Source organism: Heptranchias perlo, unplaced genomic scaffold (genome assembly GCF_035084215.1).
Source record: "Heptranchias perlo isolate sHepPer1 unplaced genomic scaffold, sHepPer1.hap1 HAP1_SCAFFOLD_115, whole genome shotgun sequence".
NCBI lineage: Eukaryota > Metazoa > Chordata > Chondrichthyes > Hexanchiformes > Hexanchidae > Heptranchias > Heptranchias perlo.
This window is the reverse complement of record NW_027138374.1, coordinates 1438708-1462307: the sequence shown is the minus strand read 5'-3', so window position 1 is coordinate 1462307 and position 23600 is coordinate 1438708. Positions and strand designations below refer to the sequence as shown.

Below are 23600 nucleotides of genomic sequence, written 5' to 3'. Positions count from 1 at the left end.
GCTGCTGCGTCTCCACTTACTGCTCCTTCTCCACCTCCTGCTCCTTCTTCTCCACCTGCTCCTTCTCCACCTCCTGCTCCATCCACAACTCCTGCTCCTGCTCCTTCTCCACCTCCTGCTCCTTCTCCACCTCGTTTTCCTTCTCCTCCTCCTGGCCCTACTCCTCCTGGTGCTCCGTCTCAACTCCCTCCTTCTGCTCAACTCCATCGTCGTGCTCACCTCTCTCCGCCTCATCAACCTACTCCTCCTGCTCAACCACCTCCTCCTCCTGCTCCTTCGCCTCCTGTTGCTCCTTCTCCACCTGCTGTTCCTTATCCACCTTCTGCTCCTTCAACTCCTCCTGCTCCTTCTCCACCTCCTGCTCCTTCTCCTCCTCCACCTTCTCCTTCTCCTCCTCCACCTCCAGCTCCTTCTTCTCCTCGTCCTCCTCCTCCTGCTCCTCCTCCACCTCCTGCTCCTTCTCAACCTCCTGCTCCTTCTCCTCCAACTGCTGATTCTCCTCCTCCTGCTTCTTCTAATCCTCCTTCTCCTTCTCCACCTCCTGCTCCTTCTCCACCTGCTGCTCCTTCTCCACCTCGTGCTCCTTCTCAACCTCCTGCTCATGCTCCACCTCCTCATCCTTCTCCACCTCCTGTTCCGTCTCCAACACCTGCTCCTTCTCCACCTCCTGCTCCTTCTCCAACCCCTGCTCGTTCTCCACCTCCTACTCGTTCTCCACCTCCTGTTTCTCTCCACCTCCTCCTCAAACTCATACTCTTCCTCCTCCTCCTTCTCCACCTACTGCTCCTTCTCCTCCTCCTGCTCCTGCTCCTCCTGCTGCTCGTTCTCCTCCTGCTGCCCCTTCACCTCCTCCTGCTCCTTCTCCGCCTCCTGCCCAACCTCCTCCTCGTGCTTTTTCACCACCTCCTGCTCCTTCTCCTCCTCCTGCTGCTTCTCCTCCTCCTGCTCTTTCTCCTCCTCCTGCTCCTTCTCCTCCTGCTGCTCCTTCTCCTCCTGCAGCGACATCTCTTCCTGCTGCTCCTTCTCCTCCAGCTGCTCCTTCACGTTCTCCTCCTCTTTCTCCACCTCCTGCTCAACCTCCCCCTGCTCCTCCTGCTCCTTCTCCACCTCCTGCTGAACCTCCTCCTGCTCCTTCTGCACCTCCTGCTTCTTCTCTTCCTCCTTGTCCTCCTCCCTCTCCTGCTCCATCTCCCCCTCCTGCTCCTCCTGCACCTCCTCCCCCTCTTGCAGCTTCCCCTCCTCCTGCTCCCCCTGCTCCTCCTGCTCCTTCTTCACCACCTGCTCCTTCTCCTCCACCTGCTGCTTCTCCTCGTCCTTCTCCTTCTCATCGCCCTGCTCCTTCTCCACCGCCTGCTCCTTCTCCTCCTCCTGCTCCACCTCACCCACCTGCTCCTTCTCCTCCTGCTGCTCCTTCGCCGCATCCTGCTCCTTCTCCTGCTCCTTCGCTTCTTCTCCAAATCCTGCTGCTTCTTGGCCTTCTCCACCTCCTGTTCCGTCTCCAAATACTGTTCCGTCTCCACCACCTGCTCATTCTCAAGCTCCTGTTCCATCTCCACCTCCTGGTGCGTCTCCACTTCCTGCTCCTTCTCCACGTCCTTCTACTTCTTCTCCTCCTGCTTCTTCTCCACCTCCTGCACCTTCTTCTCCTCCTGCTCCTTCTCCACCTCCTGCTCCATCCACAACTCCTGCTCCTGCTCCTTCTCCACCTCTTGCTTCTTCTCCAAATCCTGCTCCTTCTCCACCTCCTGTTCCTCCTCCACCTCCTGTTCCTTCTCCTCCTCCTGGTACTTCTCCTCCTCCTGCTCCTTCTCAACACCCTCCTCCTGCTCAACTCCCTCCTCGTGCTCACCTCCCTCCGCCTGATCAACCTCCTCCTCCTGCTCAACCTCTTCCTCCTCCTGGTCAACCTCCTCCTCCTCCTGCTCCTTCTCTTCCTCCTGCTCCTTCTCCTCCGCTTACTCCATCTCCTCCTCCTGGTCCTTCTCCTCCTCCTGCTCCTTCTCAACTCCCTCCTCCTGCTCAACTCCCTCCTCGTGCTCACCTCCCACCGCCTGATCAACCTCCTCCTCCTGCTCAACCTCTTCCTCCTCCTGGTCAACCATCTCCACCTCCTGCTCCTTCTCCACCTCTCTTCCGTCTCCACCTCCTGTTCCGTCTCCACCACCTGCTCATTCTCCAGCTGCTGCTCCTTCTCCGTCACCTGCCACTGCTCTTCCTCCTGCTCCTTCTACAGCTACTGCTCCTTCTCCACCTCCTTCTCCTTCTACACCTCCTGCTCTTTCTTCACCTCCTACTCGATCTCCACCTCCTGTTCCTCTCCACCTCCTGTTCCGTCTCCACCTCCTGCTCCTTCTCCACCTCCTGTTACGTCTCCACCTCCTGTTCGTCTCCACCACCTGCTCATTCTCCAGCTACTGCTCCTTCTCCACCTCCTGCTTCGTCTCCACTTCCTGCTCCTTCTCCAACTCCAGCTCCTTCTTCTCCTCCTGCTTCTTCTCCACCTCCTGCTCCTTCTTCTCCTCCTGCTCCTTCTCCTCCTCCTGCTCCATCTGCTTCTCCTCCTCCTGCTCCTCCTCCAACTCCTGATTCTTCTACTACTGCTTCTCCTTCTCCTCATCCTGCTGCTCCTCAACCTCCTCCTGCTCATTCTCCACAACCTGCTCCTTTTCCAACTCCTGCTCCTTCTCCACCTCCTCCTCCTGTTCCTTCCCCTCCTCCTGCTCATTCTCCTCCTCCTGCTTCTTCACCACCTCCTCCTGCTCCTGCTCCTACTCAACCTCCTGCTCCTCCTCCACCTCCTGCTCATCCTCCCCCTCCTGCTCAACCTCCACCTCCTCCTCCTTCTCCAAACCTTGCTTCTTCTCCAAATCCTGCTCCTTCTCCACCTCCTGTTCCTTCTCCTCCTCCTGGTCCTTCTCCTCCTCCTGCTCATTCTCAACTCCCTCCTCCTGCTCAACTCCCTCCTCGTGCTCACCTCCCTCCGCCTGATCAACCTCCTCCTCCTGCTCAATCTCTTCCTCCTCCTGGTCAACCATCTCCACCTCCTGCTCCTTCTCCACCTCCTGCTCATTCTCCCCCTCCTGCTCAACCTCCACCTCCTGCTCCTTCTCCACCCCTTGCTTCTTCTCCAAATCCTGCTCCTTCTCCACCTCCTGTTCCTTCTTCTCCTCCTGCTCCTTATCCTCCTCCTGCTTCTTCACCGCCTCTTGCTCCTTCACCTCCTCCTGCTCCTTCTCCTGCTCCTGCTCCTATTCAACCTCCTGCTCCTCCTCCACCTCCTGCTCATTCTCCCCCTCCTGCTCAACCTCCACCTCCTGCTCCTTCTCCACCTCCTGCTCCTCCTCTTCGTCCTTCTCCTTCTCTTCATCCTGCTCCATCTCCAGTGCCAGCTCCTTGTCCACCTCCTGCTCCTTCTCACCCACCTGCTCCATCTCCTCCTCCTGCTCCTTCCCCGCCTTCTGCTTCTTCTCCACATCCTGCTGCTTCTCGACTTCCTGCTCCTCCTCGACCTCCTGCTCCTTCTACTCCTGCTGCTCCTTCTCGTCCTCCTGCTCAACCTCCTCCTGCTCCTTCTCCACCCCTTGCTCGAACTCTTCAAACTGAGCAACCTCTTCCTCCTCCTCCTCCTCCTTCTCCACATACTGCTTCTTGTCCTCCTCCTGCTCCTTCTCCTCCTCCTGCTCCTTCTACACCTCCTGCTCCTTCTCCACATTCTGTTCCATCTCCACCTCCTGCCCCTTGTCCACCTACTGCCCCTTGTCCACCTCCTGCACCTTGACCACCTCCTGCACCTTGTCCACCTCCTGCACCTTCTCCACCTCCTGCTCAACCCCCTCCTCCTGCGCATCCCCCTCCTCCTGCGCAACCACCCACTCCTGCGCAACCCCCTCCTCATGCGCGAGCCCCTCCTCCTCCTGAGCAACCCCTCCTCCTCCTGCCCAAACTCCTTCTCCTGCTGCATCTCCACCTCCTGCTCCTTCTCCACATCCTGCTCCTGCTCCACCTTCTGCTCGTGCTCCACCTGCTGCTCCTGCTCCACTTCCTGTTCCTTCTCCACCTCCTGCTCCTTCTCCACCTCCTGTTCCGTCTCCACCTCATGTTGCGTCTCCACCTCATGTTCCGTCTCCACCTCCTGCTCCTTCTCCACCTCCTGCTCCGTCTCCACCTCCTGCTCCGTCTCCACTTCCCGCTCCGTCTCCACCTCCTGCTCCTTCTTCTCCTCCTGCTCCTTCTCCACCTCCTGCTCCTTACCCACCTCCTGCTCCTTCTCCTTCTCCACGTCCTGCTCCTTCTCCACCTCCTGCTCCTTCTCCACCTCCAGTTCCTTCTCCTCCTCCTGGTCCTTCTCCTCCTCCTGCTACTTCTTCTCCTCCTGTTCCTTCTCCAACTCCTGCTCCTTACCCACCTCCTGCTCCTTGTCCTTCTCCACCGCTTGCTCCTTCTACACCTCCGACTCCTTCTCTATAACTCCTGTTCCTTCTCCTCCTCCTGGTCCTTATCCTCCTCCTTTCCCTTCTCAACTCCCTCATCCTGCTCAACTCCCTCCTCCTGCTCCACCTCCTGCTCCTTCTCCACCTCTTTCTCCTTCTTTACCTCCTGCTCCTTCTCCTCCTCCTGCTCCTTCTCCACCTGCTGCTTTTCTCCACCTTCTGCTCCTTCCACTCCTCCTTCTCTACCTCATGCTCATGCTCCACCTCCTTCTCATGCTCCATCTCCTGCTCCTGCTCCACCACCTGCTCCTGCTCCACCTCCTGCTCCTTCTCCACCTCCTGCTCCTTCTCCACCTCCTGCTCCTTCTCCACCTCCTGCTCCTTCTCAACTCCCTCCTCCTGCTCAACTTTCTCATCCCGCTCAACACCCTCCGCCTTGTCAACCTCCTCCTCCTGCTCAACCTTTTCCTCCTCCTGCTCAACCTCCTCCTTCTCCTGCTCCTTCTCCTCCTCCTGCTCCTTCCCCTACTCCTGCTGCTTCTCCTCCTCCTCCACCTCCTGCTACTTCTAATCCTCCTGCTCCTCCTCCACCTCCTGCTCCTTCTCCACCTCCTGCTCCTTCTCCCCCTCCTGCTCACGCTCCACCTCCTTCTCCTGCTCCATCTCCTGCTCCTGCTCCACCACCTGCGCCTGCTCCACCTCCTGCTCCTTCTCCACCTCCTGCTCCTTCTCCACCTCCTGCTCATCTCCACTTCCTTTTCCTTCTCAACATCCTGCTCCTTCTCCACCTCCTGCGACTTCTCCACCTCCTGATCCTTCTCCAACTCCTGCTCCTTCTCCACCTCCTGCTCCTTCTCCAACTCCTGCTTCTGCTCCACCTCCTGCTCCTGCTCCACATCCTGATCCTGCTCCACCTGCGGCTCCTATTCCTTCTCCACCTCCTTCTCCTTCTGCACCTCCTGCTCCTTCTCCACCTCCTGCTCTTTCTCCACCTCCTGCTCATTGTCCACCTCCTTCTCCTTCTCCACCTCCTGATCCTTCTCCACCTCCTGCTCCTTCTCCACTTCCTGCTCCTTCTCCACCTCCGGCGAGTGCTCCACCTCCTTATCCTTCTCCACCTCCTGCTCCTTCTCCACCTCTTCTTCCTCCTCCACCAACTGCTCCTCCTCCACCTCCTGTTCCGTCTCCACGACCTCTTCCGTCTCCACCTCCTGCTCCTTCTCCATCTCCTGTTCCTTTTCCGCCTCCTTTTCATTCTCCACCTCCTGCTCTTTCTCCACCTCCTGCTCCTTCACCACCTCCTGCTCCTTCCCCACCTCCTGCTCCTTCTCCACCTCTTGTTCCTTCTCCATCTCCTGCTCAAACTCCTCTTCCTGATCAACCTCCTCCTCTTCCTACTCCTCCTTCTCCACATACTGTTCCTTGTCCTCCTCCTGCTCCGTCTCCTCCTCCTGCTCCTTCACCACCTCCTGCTCCTTCTCCACATCCTGCTCCGTCTCCTGCCCCTTCCCCTCCTTCTGCTTCTTCTCCACATCCTGCTGCTTCTCGCGCTCCTGCTCCTCCTGTACATCCTGCTCCTTCTACTCCTGCTGCTCCTTCTCCTCCTCCTGCTCAACCTCCTCCTGCTCCTTCTCCACCCCTTGCTCAAACTCCTCTAACTGAGCAACCTCTTCCTCCTCCTCCTCCTCCATCTCCACCTCCTGCCCCTTGACCACCTACTGCCCCTTGTCCACCTCCTGCGCCTTCTCCACCTCCAGCTCAACCCCCTTCTCCTGCGCAAAGCCCTCCTCCTGCGCAACCACCCACTCCTGCGCAACCCCCTCCTCCTGCGCAATCCCCTCCTCCTGAGCAACCCCCTCCTCCTCCTGCCCAAACTCCTTCTCCTACTGCTTCTCCACCTCCTGCTCCTTCTCCATCTCCTGCTCAAAATCGGGCTCACGCTCCACCTCCGGCTCCTGCTCCACATCCTGCTCCTGCTCCACCTCCTGCTCCTGCTCCACCTGCTGCTCCTGCTCCACATCTTGTTCCTTCTCCACCTCCTGCTCCTTCTCCACCTCCTGTTCCGTCTCCACCTCCTGTTCCGTCTCCACCTCCTGTACCGTCTCCACCTCCTGTTCCGTCTCCACCTCCTGCTCCTTCTCCACTTCCCGCTCCGTCTCCACCTCCTGCTCCTTCTTCTCCTCCTGCTTCTTCTCCACCTCCTGCTCCTTCTTCTCCTCCTGCTCCTTCTCCACCTCCTGCTCCTTCTCCACCTCCTGCTCCTTCTCCATCTCCAACTCCTGCTCCTTCTCCAACTCCAGTTCCTTCTCCTCCTCCTGGTCCTTCTCCTCCTCCGGCTCCTTCTCCTCCTCCTGCTCCTTCTTCTCCTCCTGCTTCTTCTCCACCTCCTGCTCTTTCTTCTCCTCCTGCTCCTTCTCCACCTCCTGCTCATTACCCACCTCCTGCTCCTTCTCCTTCTCCACCGCCTGCTGCTTCTACATCTCCTAATCCTTCTCTATAACTCCTGTTCCTTCTCCTCCTCCTGGTCCTTATCCTCCTTCTTTTCCTTCTCAACTCCCTCATCCTGCTCAACTCCCTCCTCCTGCTCAACCTCCTCCTCCTCCTGCTCCTCCTGCTCCTCCTCCACCTCCTGCTCCTTCTCCACCTCCTGCTCCTTCTCAACTCCCTCCTCCTGCTCAACTTTCTCATCCCGCTCAACACCCTCCGCCTTGTCAACCTCCTCCTCCTGCTCAACCTTTTCCTCCTCCTGCTCAACCTCCTCCTTCTCCTGCTCCTTCTCCTCCTCCTGCTCCTTCCCCTACTCCTGCTGCTTCTCCTCCTCCTCCACCTCCTGCTACTTCTAATCCTCCTGCTCCTCCTCCACCTCCTGCTCCTTCTCCACCTCCTGCTCCTTCTCCCCCTCCTGGTCACGCTCCACCTCCTTCTCCTGCTCCATCTCCTGCTCCTGCTCCACCACCTGCGCCTGCTCCACCTCCTGCTCCTTCTCCACCTCCTGCTCCTTCTCCACCTCCTGCTCATCTCCACTTCCTTTTCCTTCTCAACATCCTGCTCCTTCTCCACCTCCTGCGACTTCTCCACCTCCTGATCCTTCTCCAACTCCTGCTCCTTCTCCACCTCCTGCTCCTTCTCCAACTCCTGCTTCTGCTCCACCTCCTGCTCCTGCTCCACATCCTGATCCTGCTCCACCTGCGGCTCCTATTCCTTCTCCACCTCCTTCTCCTTCTGCACCTCCTGCTCCTTCTCCACCTCCTGCTCTTTCTCCACCTCCTGCTCATTGTCCACCTCCTTCTCCTTCTCCACCTCCTGATCCTTCTCCACCTCCTGCTCCTTCTCCACTTCCTGCTCCTTCTCCACCTCCGGCGAGTGCTCCACCTCCTTATCCTTCTCCACCTCCTGCTCCTTCTCCACCTCTTCTTCCTCCTCCACCAACTGCTCCTCCTCCACCTCCTGTTCCGTCTCCACGACCTCTTCCGTCTCCACCTCCTGCTCCTTCTCCATCTCCTGTTCCTTTTCCGCCTCCTTTTCATTCTCCACCTCCTGCTCTTTCTCCACCTCCTGCTCCTTCACCACCTCCTGCTCCTTCCCCACCTCCTGCTCCTTCTCCACCTCTTGTTCCTTCTCCATCTCCTGCTCAAACTCCTCTTCCTGATCAACCTCCTCCTCTTCCTACTCCTCCTTCTCCACATACTGTTCCTTGTCCTCCTCCTGCTCCGTCTCCTCCTCCTGCTCCTTCACCACCTCCTGCTCCTTCTCCACATCCTGCTCCGTCTCCTGCCCCTTCCCCTCCTTCTGCTTCTTCTCCACATCCTGCTGCTTCTCGCGCTCCTGCTCCTCCTGTACATCCTGCTCCTTCTACTCCTGCTGCTCCTTCTCCTCCTCCTGCTCAACCTCCTCCTGCTCCTTCTCCACCCCTTGCTCAAACTCCTCTAACTGAGCAACCTCTTCCTCCTCCTCCTCCTCCATCTCCACCTCCTGCCCCTTGACCACCTACTGCCCCTTGTCCACCTCCTGCGCCTTCTCCACCTCCAGCTCAACCCCCTTCTCCTGCGCAAAGCCCTCCTCCTGCGCAACCACCCACTCCTGCGCAACCCCCTCCTCCTGCGCAATCCCCTCCTCCTGAGCAACCCCCTCCTCCTCCTGCCCAAACTCCTTCTCCTACTGCTTCTCCACCTCCTGCTCCTTCTCCATCTCCTGCTCAAAATCGGGCTCACGCTCCACCTCCGGCTCCTGCTCCACATCCTGCTCCTGCTCCACCTCCTGCTCCTGCTCCACCTGCTGCTCCTGCTCCACATCTTGTTCCTTCTCCACCTCCTGCTCCTTCTCCACCTCCTGTTCCGTCTCCACCTCCTGTTCCGTCTCCACCTCCTGTACCGTCTCCACCTCCTGTTCCGTCTCCACCTCCTGCTCCTTCTCCACTTCCCGCTCCGTCTCCACCTCCTGCTCCTTCTTCTCCTCCTGCTTCTTCTCCACCTCCTGCTCCTTCTTCTCCTCCTGCTCCTTCTCCACCTCCTGCTCCTTCTCCACCTCCTGCTCCTTCTCCATCTCCAACTCCTGCTCCTTCTCCAACTCCAGTTCCTTCTCCTCCTCCTGGTCCTTCTCCTCCTCCGGCTCCTTCTCCTCCTCCTGCTCCTTCTTCTCCTCCTGCTTCTTCTCCACCTCCTGCTCTTTCTTCTCCTCCTGCTCCTTCTCCACCTCCTGCTCATTACCCACCTCCTGCTCCTTCTCCTTCTCCACCGCCTGCTGCTTCTACATCTCCTAATCCTTCTCTATAACTCCTGTTCCTTCTCCTCCTCCTGGTCCTTATCCTCCTTCTTTTCCTTCTCAACTCCCTCATCCTGCTCAACTCCCTCCTCCTGCTCAACCTCCTCCTCCTCCTGCTCCTCCTGCTCCTCCTCCACCTCCTGCTCCTTCTCCACCTCCTGCTCCTTCTCAACTCCCTCCTCCTGCTCAACTTTCTCATCCCGCTCAACACCCTCCGCCTTGTCAACCTCCTCCTCCTGCTCAACCTTTTCCTCCTCCTGCTCAACCTCCTCCTTCTCCTGCTCCTTCTCCTCCTCCTGCTCCTTCCCCTACTCCTGCTGCTTCTCCTCCTCCTCCACCTCCTGCTACTTCTAATCCTCCTGCTCCTCCTCCACCTCCTGCTCCTTCTCCACCTCCTGCTCCTTCTCCCCCTCCTGGTCACGCTCCACCTCCTTCTCCTGCTCCATCTCCTGCTCCTGCTCCACCACCTGCGCCTGCTCCACCTCCTGCTCCTTCTCCACCTCCTGCTCCTTCTCCACCTCCTGCTCATCTCCACTTCCTTTTCCTTCTCAACATCCTGCTCCTTCTCCACCTCCTGCGACTTCTCCACCTCCTGATCCTTCTCCAACTCCTGCTCCTTCTCCACCTCCTGCTCCTTCTCCAACTCCTGCTTCTGCTCCACCTCCTGCTCCTGCTCCACATCCTGATCCTGCTCCACCTGCGGCTCCTATTCCTTCTCCACCTCCTTCTCCTTCTGCACCTCCTGCTCCTTCTCCACCTCCTGCTCTTTCTCCACCTCCTGCTCATTGTCCACCTCCTTCTCCTTCTCCACCTCCTGATCCTTCTCCACCTCCTGCTCCTTCTCCACTTCCTGCTCCTTCTCCACCTCCGGCGAGTGCTCCACCTCCTTATCCTTCTCCACCTCCTGCTCCTTCTCCACCTCTTCTTCCTCCTCCACCAACTGCTCCTCCTCCACCTCCTGTTCCGTCTCCACGACCTCTTCCGTCTCCACCTCCTGCTCCTTCTCCATCTCCTGTTCCTTTTCCGCCTCCTTTTCATTCTCCACCTCCTGCTCTTTCTCCACCTCCTGCTCCTTCACCACCTCCTGCTCCTTCCCCACCTCCTGCTCCTTCTCCACCTCTTGTTCCTTCTCCATCTCCTGCTCAAACTCCTCTTCCTGATCAACCTCCTCCTCTTCCTACTCCTCCTTCTCCACATACTGTTCCTTGTCCTCCTCCTGCTCCGTCTCCTCCTCCTGCTCCTTCACCACCTCCTGCTCCTTCTCCACATCCTGCTCCGTCTCCTGCCCCTTCCCCTCCTTCTGCTTCTTCTCCACATCCTGCTGCTTCTCGCGCTCCTGCTCCTCCTGTACATCCTGCTCCTTCTACTCCTGCTGCTCCTTCTCCTCCTCCTGCTCAACCTCCTCCTGCTCCTTCTCCACCCCTTGCTCAAACTCCTCTAACTGAGCAACCTCTTCCTCCTCCTCCTCCTCCATCTCCACCTCCTGCCCCTTGACCACCTACTGCCCCTTGTCCACCTCCTGCGCCTTCTCCACCTCCAGCTCAACCCCCTTCTCCTGCGCAAAGCCCTCCTCCTGCGCAACCACCCACTCCTGCGCAACCCCCTCCTCCTGCGCAATCCCCTCCTCCTGAGCAACCCCCTCCTCCTCCTGCCCAAACTCCTTCTCCTACTGCTTCTCCACCTCCTGCTCCTTCTCCATCTCCTGCTCAAAATCGGGCTCACGCTCCACCTCCGGCTCCTGCTCCACATCCTGCTCCTGCTCCACCTCCTGCTCCTGCTCCACCTGCTGCTCCTGCTCCACATCTTGTTCCTTCTCCACCTCCTGCTCCTTCTCCACCTCCTGTTCCGTCTCCACCTCCTGTTCCGTCTCCACCTCCTGTACCGTCTCCACCTCCTGTTCCGTCTCCACCTCCTGCTCCTTCTCCACTTCCCGCTCCGTCTCCACCTCCTGCTCCTTCTTCTCCTCCTGCTTCTTCTCCACCTCCTGCTCCTTCTTCTCCTCCTGCTCCTTCTCCACCTCCTGCTCCTTCTCCACCTCCTGCTCCTTCTCCATCTCCAACTCCTGCTCCTTCTCCAACTCCAGTTCCTTCTCCTCCTCCTGGTCCTTCTCCTCCTCCGGCTCCTTCTCCTCCTCCTGCTCCTTCTTCTCCTCCTGCTTCTTCTCCACCTCCTGCTCTTTCTTCTCCTCCTGCTCCTTCTCCACCTCCTGCTCATTACCCACCTCCTGCTCCTTCTCCTTCTCCACCGCCTGCTGCTTCTACATCTCCTAATCCTTCTCTATAACTCCTGTTCCTTCTCCTCCTCCTGGTCCTTATCCTCCTTCTTTTCCTTCTCAACTCCCTCATCCTGCTCAACTCCCTCCTCCTGCTCAACCTCCTCCTCCTCCTGCTCCTCCTGCTCCTCCTCCACCTCCTGCTCCTTCTCCTGCTCCTTCTCTACCTCTTTCTCCTTCTTTACCTCCTGCTCCTTCTCCTCATCCTGTTCCTTCTCCACCTGCTGCTCCTCCTCCACATTCTGCTCCTTCAACTCCTCCTGCTCCTTCTCCACCTCTGCTCCTTATCCTCCTCTTCCACCTTCTCCGTCTCCTCCTCCACCTCCTGCTCCTTCTCCTCCTCCTCCTGCTCCTTCTTCTCCTCGTCCACCTCCTCCTGCTCCGACTCCACCTCCTGTTCCGTCTCCACACCCTGCTCCTTCTCCTCCTCCTGTTCTGTCTCCACGTCCTGTTCCGTCTCCACCTCCTGCTCCTTCTACAGCTCCTGCTCCTTCTCCACCTCCTGCTCCTTCTCCACCTCATGCTCCTTCTCCACCTCCTGCTCCTTCTCCACCACCTCATCCTTCTCCACCTCGAGCTCATGCTCCACCTCCTGCTCCTGCTCCTCCTCCAGCTCCTGCTCCGCCACCTGCTCCTGCTCCTCCTCCTGCTCCTTCTACACCTCCTGCTCCTTCTCCACCTCCTGCTCCTTCTCCACCTCCTGCTCTTTCCCCACCTCCTGCGCGTTCTCCACCTCCGGTTCCTCTCCACCTCCTGCTCAACCTCCTACTCATCCTCCTCCTCCTTCTCCACCTACTTCTCCTTCTCCTCCTGCTCCTTCTCGTCCTCCTGCTCCGTCTCCACCTCCTGTTCCGTCTCCACCTTCTTCTTCTTCTCCACCTCCTGCTCCTTCTTCTCCTCCTGCACCTTCTCGACCTCCTGCTCCTTCTCCACCTCCTGCTCATTCGCCACCTCCTGTTCCTTCTCCTCCTCCTGCTCCTTGTCAACTCCTTCCTCCTGCTCATCTCCCTCCTCCTGCTCAACACCCTCCGCCTGTTCAACCTCCTCCTCTTGCTCAACATCTTCCTCCTCCTGCTCAACCTGCTCCTTCTCCTGCTAATCCTCCTCCTCCTGGTCCTTCTCCTCCTCCTGCTCCTTCTGCCCCTCCTGCTCCTTCTCCTCCTCCTGCTCCTTCTCCTCCTGCTCCTTCTCCACCTTCTGCTCCTTCAACTCCTCCTGCTCCTTCTCCACCTCCTGCTCCTTCTCCTCCTCCTGCACATTCTCCTTCTCCTCCTACACCTCGTGCTCCTTCTCGTCTTCCTCCTACTCCATCTCCTCAACGTCCTGCTCCTCCTGCTACTCCTCCACCTCCTGCTCCTTCTCTACCTCCTGTCTTGCTCCACATCCTGCTCCTTCTCCACCTCCTGCTCCTTCTTCTCCTCCTGCTCCTTCTCCACCTCCTGCTACCTACCCACCTCCTGCTCCGTCTCCTTCTCCACGTCCTGCTCCTTCTCCACCTCCTGCTCCTTCTCCACCTCCAGTTCCTTCTCCTCCTCCTGGTCCTTCTCCTCCTCCTGCTCCTTCTTCTCCTCCTGTTCCTTCTCCACCTCCTGCTCCTTACCCACCTCCTGCTCCTTGTCCTTCTCCACCGCTTGCTCCTTCTACACCTCCGATTCCTTCTCTATAACTCCTGTTCCTTCTCCTCCTCCTGGTCCTTATCCTCCTCCTTTCCCTTCTCAACTCCCTCATCCTGCTCAACTCACTCCTCCTGCTCAACCTCCTGCTCCTCCTGCTCCTCCTCCACCTCCTGCTCCTTCTCCACCTCTTTCTCCTTCTTTACCTCCTGCTCCTTCTCCTCCTCCTGCTCCTTCTCCACCTGCTGCTTTTCTCCACCTTCTGCTCCTTCCACTCCTCCTTCTCTACCTCATGCTCATGCTCCACCTCCTTCTCATGCTCCATCTCCTGCTCCTGCTCCACCACCTGCTCCTGCTCCACCTCCTGCTCCTTCTCCACCTCCTGCTCCTTCTCCACCTCCTGCTCCTTCTCCACCTCCTGCTCCTTCTCAACTCCCTCCTCCTGCTCAACTTTCTCATCCCGCTCAACACCCTCCGCCTTGTCAACCTCCTCCTCCTGCTCAACCTTTTCCTCCTCCTGCTCAACCTCCTCCTTCTCCTGCTCCTTCTCCTCCTCCTGCTCCTTCCCCTACTCCTGCTGCTTCTCCTCCTCCTCCACCTCCTGCTACTTCTAATCCTCCTGCTCCTCCTCCACCTCCTGCTCCTTCTCCACCTCCTGCTCCTTCTCCCCCTCCTGCTCACGCTCCACATCCTTCTCCTGCTCCATCTCCTGCTCCTGCTCCACCACCTGCTCCTGCTCCACCTCCTGCTCCTTCTCCACCTCCTGCTCCTTCTCCACCTCCTGCTCATCTCCACTTCCTTTTCCTTCTCAACATCCTGCTCCTTCTCCACCTCCTGCTACTTCTCCACCTCCTGCTTCTGCTCCACCTCCTGCTCCTGCTCCACATCCTGATCCTGCTCCAGCTGCGGCTCCTATTCCTTCTCCACCTCCTTCTCCTTCTGCACCTCCTGCTCCTTCTCCACTTCCTGCTCTTTCTCCACCTCCTGCTCATTGTCCACCTCCTTCTCCTTCTCCACCTCCTGATCCTTCTCCACCTCCTGCTCCTTCTCCACTTCCTGCTCCTTCTCCACCTCCGGCGAGTGCTCCACCTCCTTATCCTTCTCCAGCTCCTGCTCCTTCTCCACCTCTTCTTCCTCCTCCACCAACTGCTCCTCCTCCACCTCCTCTTCCGTCTCCACGACCTCTTCCGTCTCCACCTCATGCTCCTTCTCCACCTCCTGTTCCTTATCCGCCTCCTTTTCATTCTCCACCTCCTGCTCTTTCTCCACCTCCTGCTCCTTCACCACCTCCTGCTCCTTCCCCACCTCCTGCTCCTTCTCCACCTCTTGTTCCTTCTCCATCTCCTGCTCAAACTCCTCTTCCTGATCAACCTCCTCCTCTTCCTACTCCTCCTTCTCCACATACTGTTCCTTGTCCTCCACCTGCTCCGTCTCCTCCTCCTGCTCCTTCACCACCTCCTGCTCCTTCTCCACATCCTGCTTCGTCTCCTGCCCCTTCCCCTCCTTCTGCTTCTTCTCCACATCCTGCTGCTTCTCGCGCTCCTGCTCCTCCTCTACATCCTGCTCCTTCTACTCCTGCTGCTCCTTCTCCTCCTCCTGCTCAACCTCCTCCTGCTCCTTCTCCACCCCTTGCTCAAACTCCTCTAACTGAGCAACCTCTTCCTCCTCCTCCTCCTCCATCTCCACCTCCTGCCCCTTGACCACCTGCTGCCCCTTGTCCACCTCCTGCGCCTTCTCCACCTCCAGCTCAACCCCCTTCTCCTGCGCAAACCCCTCCTCCTGCGCAATCCCCCACTCCTGCGCAACCCCCTCCTCCTGCGCAATCCCCTCCTCCTGAGCAAACCCCTCCTCCTCCTGCCCAAACTCCTTCTCCTACTGCTTCTCCACCTCCTGCTCCTTCTCCATCTCCTGCTCAAAATCGGGCTCACGTTCCACCTCCGGCTCCTGCTCCACATCCTGCTCCTGCTCCACCTCCTGCTCCTGCTCCACCTGCTGCTCCTGCTCCACATCTTGTTCCTTCTCCACCTCCTGCTCCTTCTCCACCTCCTGTTCCGTCTCCACCTCCTGTTCCGTCTCCACCTCCTGTACCGTCTCCACCTCCTGTTCCGTCTCCACCTCCTGCTCCTTCTCCACTTCCCGCTCCGTCTCCAGCTCCTGCTCCTTCTTCTCCTCCTGCTTCTTCTCCACCTCCTGCTCCTTCTTCTCCTCCTGCTCCTTCTCCACCTCCTGCTCCTTCTCCACCTCCTGCTCCTTCTCCATCTCCAACTCCTGCTCCTTCTCCAACTCCAGTTCCTTCTCCTCCTCCTGGTCCTTCTCCTCCCCCGTCTCCTTCTCCTCCTCCTGCTCCTTCTTCTCCTCCTGCTTCTTCTCCACCTCCTGCACTTTCTTCTCCTCCTGCTCCTTCTCCACCTCCTGCTCCTTCTCCACCTCCTGCTCTTTCTCCACCTCCTGCTCCTCGTCCACATCCTACTCCTTCTCCACCTGCTGATCCTTCTCCACCTCCTGCTACTTCTCCACTTCCTGCTCCTTCTCCACCTCCGCCGAGTCCTCCACCTCCATATCCTTCTCCACCTCCTGCTCCTTCTCCACCTCTTCTTCCTCCTCCACCTACTGCTCCTCCTCCACCTCCTGTTCCGTCTCCACCACCTCTTCCGTCTTCACCTCCTGTTCCTTCTCCACCTCCTGTTCCTTCTCCGCCTCCTTTTCATTCTCCACCTCCTGCTCCGTCTCAAACTCCTGCTCCTTCACCACCTCCTGTTCTTTCCCCACCTCCTGCTCTTGATCCTTCTCCACCTCCTGCTCCTTCTCCACCTCCTGCTCCTTGTCCACCTCCTGTTCCTTCTCCTCCTCCTGGTCCTTCGCCACATCCTGCTCCTTGTCTACCAACTGCTCGTTCTCTACCACCTAATCCTTCTCCACCTCCTGCTCCTTCTCCACCTGCTGATCTTTCTCCACCTCCTGCTGCTTCTCCACCTCCTGCTCCTTCTCCACCTCTTGCTCCTGCTCCACCTCCGGCACCTGCTCCACCTCCTGCTCCTGCTCCACTTCCTGCGCCTTCTCCACCTCCTGCTCCTTCTCCACCTCCTGCTCCTTCTCCACCTCCTGCTCCTTCTCCACCACCTACTCAAACCCCACCTCCAGCTCCTTTTCCACCTTCTGCTATAGCTCCACCTCCTGCTCCTTCTCTTCCGTCACCTCCTTCTCCACCTCCTGCTCCTTCTCCACTTCCTGCTCCTGCTCCACCTCGTGCTCCAGCTCCTCCTCCTGCTCCTGCACCTGCTCCACCTCCTGCTCCTGCTCCACCTCCTTCTCCTGCTCCACCTCCTGCTCCTTCTCCACCTCCTGCTCCTTCTAAACCTCCTTCTCCTTCTCCACCTCCTGCTCACATTCCTCCTCTTCCTACTCCTCCTTCTCCACCTCCTGATCCTTCTCTTCCACCTGCTCCTTCTCCTCCTCTTCCTTCTCATCCTCCTGCTCCTACTCCACCTCCTGCTCCTACTCCACCTCTTCTACCTCCTCCACCTATTGCTCCTTCTACACCTCCTGTTCCGTCTCCACCAACTCTTCCATCTCCACCTCCTGTTCTTCTCCACCTCCTGTTCCTTCTCCACGTCCTGCTCCTTCTCCAGCTCCTGCTCTTTCTCCAGCTCCTGCTTTTTCTCCACCTCTTGCTCCATCTCCACCTCTTGTTGCATCTCCACCTTCTGCTCAAACTCCTCTTCCTGATCAACCTCCTCCTCTTCCTACTCCTCATTCTCCACATACTGTTCCTTGTCCTCCTCCTGCTCCGTCTCCTCCTCCTGCTCCTTCTACGCCTCCTGCTCTTTCTCCACGTCCTGTTCCTTCTCCACGCCCTGTTCCTTGTACACCTCCTGTTCCTTCTCCTCCGCCTGCACCTTCTCCACCTCCTGCTGCTTCTCCACCTTCTGCTCCTCCTGCTCCTTCTCCACCTCCTGCTCCTTCTCCAACTCCTCCTTATCCACCTGCTCCTTATCCTCCTCCTGCTCCTTCTCCTCCTCCTTGTGCTTCTCCACCTCCTCCTCTTCCACCTGCTCCTTCTCCACCTTCTCCTCCTCTGCTCCTTCTAAACTTCTTGCTCCGTCGACACCTCCTGCTCCTTCTACAACTCCTGCTCCTTCTCCACCTCCTGCTCCATCTCCACCTCCTGCTCAACCTCCTCCTCTTCCTCCTCCTCATTCTCCAACTACTGCTCCTTCTACTCCTTCTGCTGCTTCTCTTCCTCCTGCTCCATCTCCTCCTCGTCCTTCACCTCCTCCTGCTCCTTCTCTACCTCCTGCTCCTACACCACCTCTTCCAACTCCTCCACCTCCTGCTACTTCTCCACCTCCTGTTCCGTCTCCACCATCTCTTCCGTCTCCACCTCCTGTTCCTTCTCCACCTCCGGTTCCTTCCACAACTCCTGTTCCTATTCCACCTCCTGCTCTTTCTCCAGCTCCTGCTCCTTCTCCAGATCCGGCTCCTGCTCCACCTCCCGCTCATGCTCCACCTCCTGCTCCTTATCCACATTTTCCACTTCTCCCTGCTCCTTCTCCTCCTTCTCCTCCTCCTGCTCCTTCTACTCCTCCTGGTCCTTCTGCACCTCCTCCTCTTCCATCTGCTCCTTCTCCTCCTTCTCCTCCTATGCTCCATCTCCACCTCCTGCTCCTTCTCCACTTCCTGCTCCCTCCTCACCTCCTGCTCCTGCTCCTTCTCCACCTCCTGCTCCTTCTCCACCTCCTGCTCCTTCTCCACCTCCTGTTCCTTCTCCTCCTCCTGGTCCTTCTCCACATCCTGCTCAATCTCCTCCTCCTGCTCCTTCTCCTCCTCCTGCACTTGCTCCACCTACTGCTCCGTCTCCACCTGCTGCTCCTTCTCCACCACCTGCTCCTTCTCTACCAACTGCTCCTTCTCTACCACCTAATCCTTCTCCACCTCCTGCTCCTTCTCCACCTGCTGATCCTTCTCCACCTCCTGCTCCTTCTTCACCTCCTGCTCCTTCTCCACCAACTGCTCCTTCTCCAGCTCCGGCTCCTGCTCCACCTCCTGCTCCTGATCCACATTTTCCAATTCCACCTGCTCCTTCTCCTCCTTCTCCTCCTCCTGCTCCTCCTGGTCCTTCTGCACCTCCTCTTCTTCCATCTGCTCCTTCTCCTCCTTCTCCTCCTATGCTCCTTCTCCACGTCCTGCTCCTTCTCCACTTCCTGCTCCTTCTCCACCTCCTGCTAGTACTCCACCTCCATATCCTTCTCCACCTCCTGCTCCTTCTCCACCTCGTCTTCCTCCTCCACCTCCTGCTCCTCCTCCACCTCCTGTTCCGTCTCCCCCACCTGTTCCGTCTCCACCTCCTGTTCCTTCCCCTCCTCCTTTTCATTCTCCACCTCCTGCTCTTTCTCCACCTCCTGCTCCTTCTCCACCTCCTGCTCCTTCTCCACCTCCAGTTCCTTATCGTCCTCCTGGTCTTTTTCCACATCCTGCTCAATCTACTCCTCCTGCTCCTTCTCCTCCTCCTGCTCTTGCTCCACCTACTGCTCCGACTCCACCACCTGCTCCTTCTCTACCAACTGCACCATCTCTACCACCTAAACCTGCTCCACCTCCTGCTCCTTCTCCAAATGCTGATCCTTCTCCACCTCCTGCTCCTTCTCCACCTCCTGCTCCTTCTCCTCCTCCTGCTCCTTCTCCACCTCCTGTTCCGTCTCCACCTCCTGTTGCGTCTCCACCACCTGCTCCTTCTCAAGCTCCTGCTCCTTCTCCACCTCCTGCTGCGTCTCCACTTTCTGCTCCTTCTCCACCTCCTGCTCCTTCTTCTCCTCCTGCTCCTTCTCCACCTCCTGCTCCATCCACAATTCCTGCTCCTGCTCCTTCTCCACCTCCTGCCTCTTCTGCAAATCCTGCTCCTTCTCCACCTCCTGCTCCTTCTCCACCTCCTGCTCCTTCACCACCTCGTGTTCCTTCTCCTCCTCCTGGCCCTTCTCCTCCTCGTGCTCCGTCTCAACTCCCTCCGCCTCATCAACCTCTTCCTCCTGCTCAACCTCTTCCTCCTCCTGCTCAAACTCCTTCTCCTTCGCCTCCTCCTTCTCCTTCTCCACCTGCTGCTCCTCATCCACCTTCTGCTCCATCTCCACCACATGCCCCTTCTCCACCTCCTGCTGCTTCTCCCCATCTTGCACATTCACCAACTCCTGCTCCTTCTCCTCCTGCTCGTATTCCTCCTCATGCTCCTTCATCTTCTCTTGCCCCTTCTCCACTCCAGCTCCATCTCCACCTCCTCCTCCTTCTCCTGCACCTGCTCCTTCTCCTCATCCTCCTCCTTCCCCTCCTCGTGCTCCTTCTCCACCTCCTGCTCCTTCTCATCCCCCTCCTCCTGCTCCTTCTACATTCACCACCTCCTGCTCCACCTCCTGCTCCTTATCGCCTTCCTGCTGCTTGTCGCCCTCCTGCTCCTTCTCGACCTCCTGCTCCTTCTCGCCCTCCTGTTCCTTCTTCACCTCTTGCTCCTTCTCCTCCTCCCGCTCAAACTCCTCCTGCTACTTCTCCTCCTCCTGATCAACATCCTCCACCTGCTCCACCTCCTCCTCCTGCGCCTTCTCCACCTCCAGCTCCACCTCCTCCATCTGCTCCACCTCCTCCCACTGCTCCTTCTCCACCTCCTGTTCCTGCTCCTCCTCCAGCTCCTTCGCCACCTCACGCTGCTTCTCCTTTTTCAGCTCCTTCTCCTCCTCCTGCTCCTTCTCCCCCTCCTGTTTCTTTTTCTACTTCCTGCTCCATCGCCCCCTCCTGCTCCTTCTATCCCTCCTGCTCCTTCGCCTCCTCCTCCACATCCTGCTCCTATTCCACCTCCTGTTCAACCTCCCCCTTCATATCCTGCTCCTTCTCCACCTCCTGCTCCTTCTTCTCCTCCTGCTCCTTCTCCACCTCCTCCTCCACCTCCTCCTCCTGCTCCTTCTCCAGCTCCTGATCCGCCTCCTCCTCCTGCTCCTTGTCCTCCTCCAGCTCCGTCTTCCGCTCCTGCTCCGTCTTCTCCTCCTGCCCCTTCTTCTCCTCCTGCTCCTTCTCCATTTCTGCTCCGTCTCATCCTCCTCCCCCTCGTGCCCATTCTCCACCTCCTGCCCCTTCTCCACCTCCTGCCCATTCTCCACCTCCGTCTCTTTATCCAAATCCGGCTCCTTCTCCACCTCCGGCTCCTTCTCCACCTCCTGATCAACATCCTCCTCCTGCTCCATCTCCTCATCCTGATCAACATCCTCCTCCTGCTCCACCTCCTCCTCCTGCTCCTTCTCCACCTCCTGATCAATATCCTCCTCCTGCTCCATCTCCTCATCCTGATCAACATCCTCCTCCTGCTCCACCTCCTCCTCCTGCTCCTTCTCCTCCTCCTGATCAACATCCTCCTCCTGCTCCACCTCCTCCTCCTCCTGCTCCTTCTCCACCTCCAGCTCCACCTCCTCCATCTGCTCCAACTCCTCCCACTGCTCCTTCTCCACCTCCTCCAAATGCTCTTTCTCCACCTCCTGCTTCTACTCCTCCTCCAGCTCCTTCGCCACCTCACGCTGCTTCTCCTCATTCTGCTCCTTGTCCCCCTCCTGCTCCTTCTCCCCCGCCTGCTCCTTCTCCTCCTCCTGCACCTCCAGCTCCTTTTCCACCTCCTGTTCAACCACCCCCTTCATCTCCTGCTCCTTCTCCACCTCCTGCTACTCCTTCTTCTCCTGCTCCTTCTCCTCCTCCTCCTGATCCTTCTTCTTCTCCTGCTGCTTCTCCAACTCCTGCATCACGTGCAGATCCTGCTCCTTTCCTTGGCCAGCTCAACCTGCTCCTCCTGCTTCTCCTCCTCCTGCTCAACCTGCTCCTCCTACCCCTTCTCCAACTCCAGCTTCTTCTCCACCTCCGGCTCCTTCTCCACCTCCGGCTCCTTCTCCACCTCCTGCTCCTTCTCCACCTCCTGCTACTTCTCCCCCTCCTGCTCCTTCTCCATCTCCTGCTCAACCTCCTCCTACTCCAACTCCACAACCTGCTCCTTCTACACCTCCTGCTCCTTCTCCACCTCCTGCTCCTTCTCCACCTCCTGCTTCTTCTCCACCTTCTGCTCTTTGTCCACCTCATCCTCCGTCCCGCCCTCTGCTCCTTCTCCACCTCCTGCTCCTTCTCCTCTCCCTGCTCCTTCTCCAAATCCTGCTCCGTGTCGCCCTCCTGCTCCTTGTCGCCCTCCTGCTCCTTCTGCACCTCCAAACTCCTTCTCCTACTGCTTCTCCACCTCCTGCTCCTTCTCCATCTCCTGCTCAAAATCGGGCTCACGTTCCACCTCCGGCTCCTGCTCCACATCCTGCTCCTGCTCCACCTCCTGCTCCTCCTCCACCTGCTGCTCCTGCTCCACATCTTGTTCCTTCTCCACCACCTGCTCCTTCTCCACCTCCTGTTCCGTCTCCACCTCCTGTTCCGTCTCCACCTCCTGTACCGTCTCCACCTCCTGTTCCGTCTCCACCTCCTGCTCCTTCTTCACTTCCCGCTCCGTCTCCACCTCCTGCTCCTTCTTCTCCTCCTGCTTCTTCTCCACCTCCTGCTCCTTCTTCTCCTCCTGCTCCTTCTCCACCTCCTGCTCCTTCTCCACCTCCTGCTCCTTCTCCATCTCCAACTCCTGCTCCTTCTCCAACTCCAGTTCCTTCTCCTCCTCCTGGTCCTTCTCCTCCTCCGGCTCCTTCTCCTCCTCCTGCTCCTTCTTCTCCTCCTGCTTCTTCTCCACCTCCTGCTCTTTCTTCTCCTCCTGCTCCTTCTCCACCTCCTGCTCATTACCCACCTCCTGCTCCTTCTCCTTCTCCACCGCCTGCTGCTTCTACATCTCCTACTCCTTCTCTATAACTCCTGTTCCTTCTCCTCCTCCTGGTCCTTATCCTCCTTCTTTTCCTTCTCAACTCCCTCATCCTGCTCAACTCCCTCCTCCTGCTCAACCTCCTCCTCCTCCTGCTCCACCTGCTCCTTCTCCTCCTCCTGCACCTTCTCCACCTCCTGCTCCTACTCCACCTCCTGCTCCTTCTCCTCCTCCCGCTCAAACTCCTCCTGCTCCTTCTCCTCCTCCTGATCAACATCCTCCTCCTGATCCACCTCCTCCTCCTGCTCATTCTCCACCTCCAGCTCCTTCTCCAACTCCGGCTACACCTCCGCATACTGCTCCAGATCCTCCTCCTGCTCCTTCTCGAACTCCTGCTCCTTCTCCTCCTCCTGTTCCTTCTCCTCCTCCTGCTCCTTCTCCTCCTTCTGCTATTTCACCAAACCCTGCTCCTTCTGCAACCTCTGCTCAACCTCCTCCTGCTCCTTTTCCTCCTCCTACTCAACCTCCACCTGCTGCTCCTGCTCCACATCTTGTTCCTTCTCCACCTCCTGCTCCTTCTCCACCTCCTGTTCCGTCTCCACCTCCTGTTCCGTCTCCACCTCCTGTACCGTCTCCACCTCCTGTTCCGTCTCCACCTCCTGCTCCTTCTCCACTTCCCGCTCTGTCTCCACCTACTGCTCCTTCTTCTCCTCCTGCTTCTTATCCACCTCCTGCTCCTTCTTCTCCTCCTGCTCCTTCTCCACCTCCTGCTCCTTCTCCACCTCCTGCTCCTTCTCCATCTCCAACTCCTGCTCCTTCTCCAACTCCAGTTCCTTCTCCTCCTCCTGGTCCTTCTCCTCCTCCGGCTCCTTCTCCTCCTCCTGCTCCTTCTTCTCCTCCTGCTTCTTCTCCACCTCCTGCTCTTTCTTCTCCTCCTGCTCCTTCTCCACCTCCTGCTCATTACCCACCTCCTGCTCCTTCTCCTTCTCCACCGCCTGCTGCTTCTACATCTCCTACTCCTTCTCTATAACTCCTGTTCCTTCTCCTCCTCCTGGTCCTTATCCTCCTTCTTTTCCTTCTCAACTCCCTCATCCTGCTCAACTCCCTCCTCCTGCTCAACCTGCTCCTCCTCCTGCTCCTCCTGCTCCTCCTCCACCTCCTGCTCCTTCTCCTGCTCCTTCTCTACCTCTTTCTCCTTCTTTACCTCCTGCTCCTTCTCCTCATCCTGCTCCTTCTCCACCTGCTGCTCCTCCTCCACATTCTGCTCCTTCAACTCCTCCTGCTCCTTCTCCACCTCTGCTCCTTATCCTCCTCTTCCACCTTCTCCGTCTCCTCCTCCTCCTCCTGCTCCTTCTTCTCCTCGTCCACCTCCTCCTGCTCCGACTCCACCTCCTGTTCCGTCTCCACCTCCTGCTCCTTCTCCTCCTCCTGTTCCGTCTCCACGTCCTGTTCCGTCTCCACCTCCTGCTCCTTCTACAGCTCCTGCTCCTTCTCCACCTCCTGCTCCTTCTCCACCTCATGCTCCTTCTCCACCTCCTGCTCCTTCTCCACCACCTCATCCTTCTCCACCTCGAGCTCATGCTCCACCTCCTGCTCCTGCTCCTCCTCCAGCTCCTGCTCCACCACCTGCTCCTGCTCCTCCTCCTGCTCCTTCTACACCTCCTGCTCCTTCTCCACCTCCTGCTCCTTCTCCACCTCCTGCTCTTTCCCCACCTCCTGCG

The 23600-nt window shown here is 58.4% G+C and overlaps 1 protein-coding gene across 1 annotated transcript in view; it reads left to right on the top strand.

The window, feature by feature from the left end:
- Positions 1-224: 224 nt before the first annotated feature.
- Positions 225-23600, top strand: part of syn3 (synapsin III) — a gene marked incomplete at its 5' end in the record, with an annotated part of 37485 nt that continues 14109 nt past the window's right edge. Inside the window, 3 exons of the mRNA XM_067976946.1 lie at positions 225-278; positions 2492-2551; positions 3050-3100. Coding sequence (XP_067833047.1) covers positions 225-278; positions 2492-2551; positions 3050-3100 — 165 coding nt within the window. The remainder of the gene's footprint in view (positions 279-2491; positions 2552-3049; positions 3101-23600) is intronic.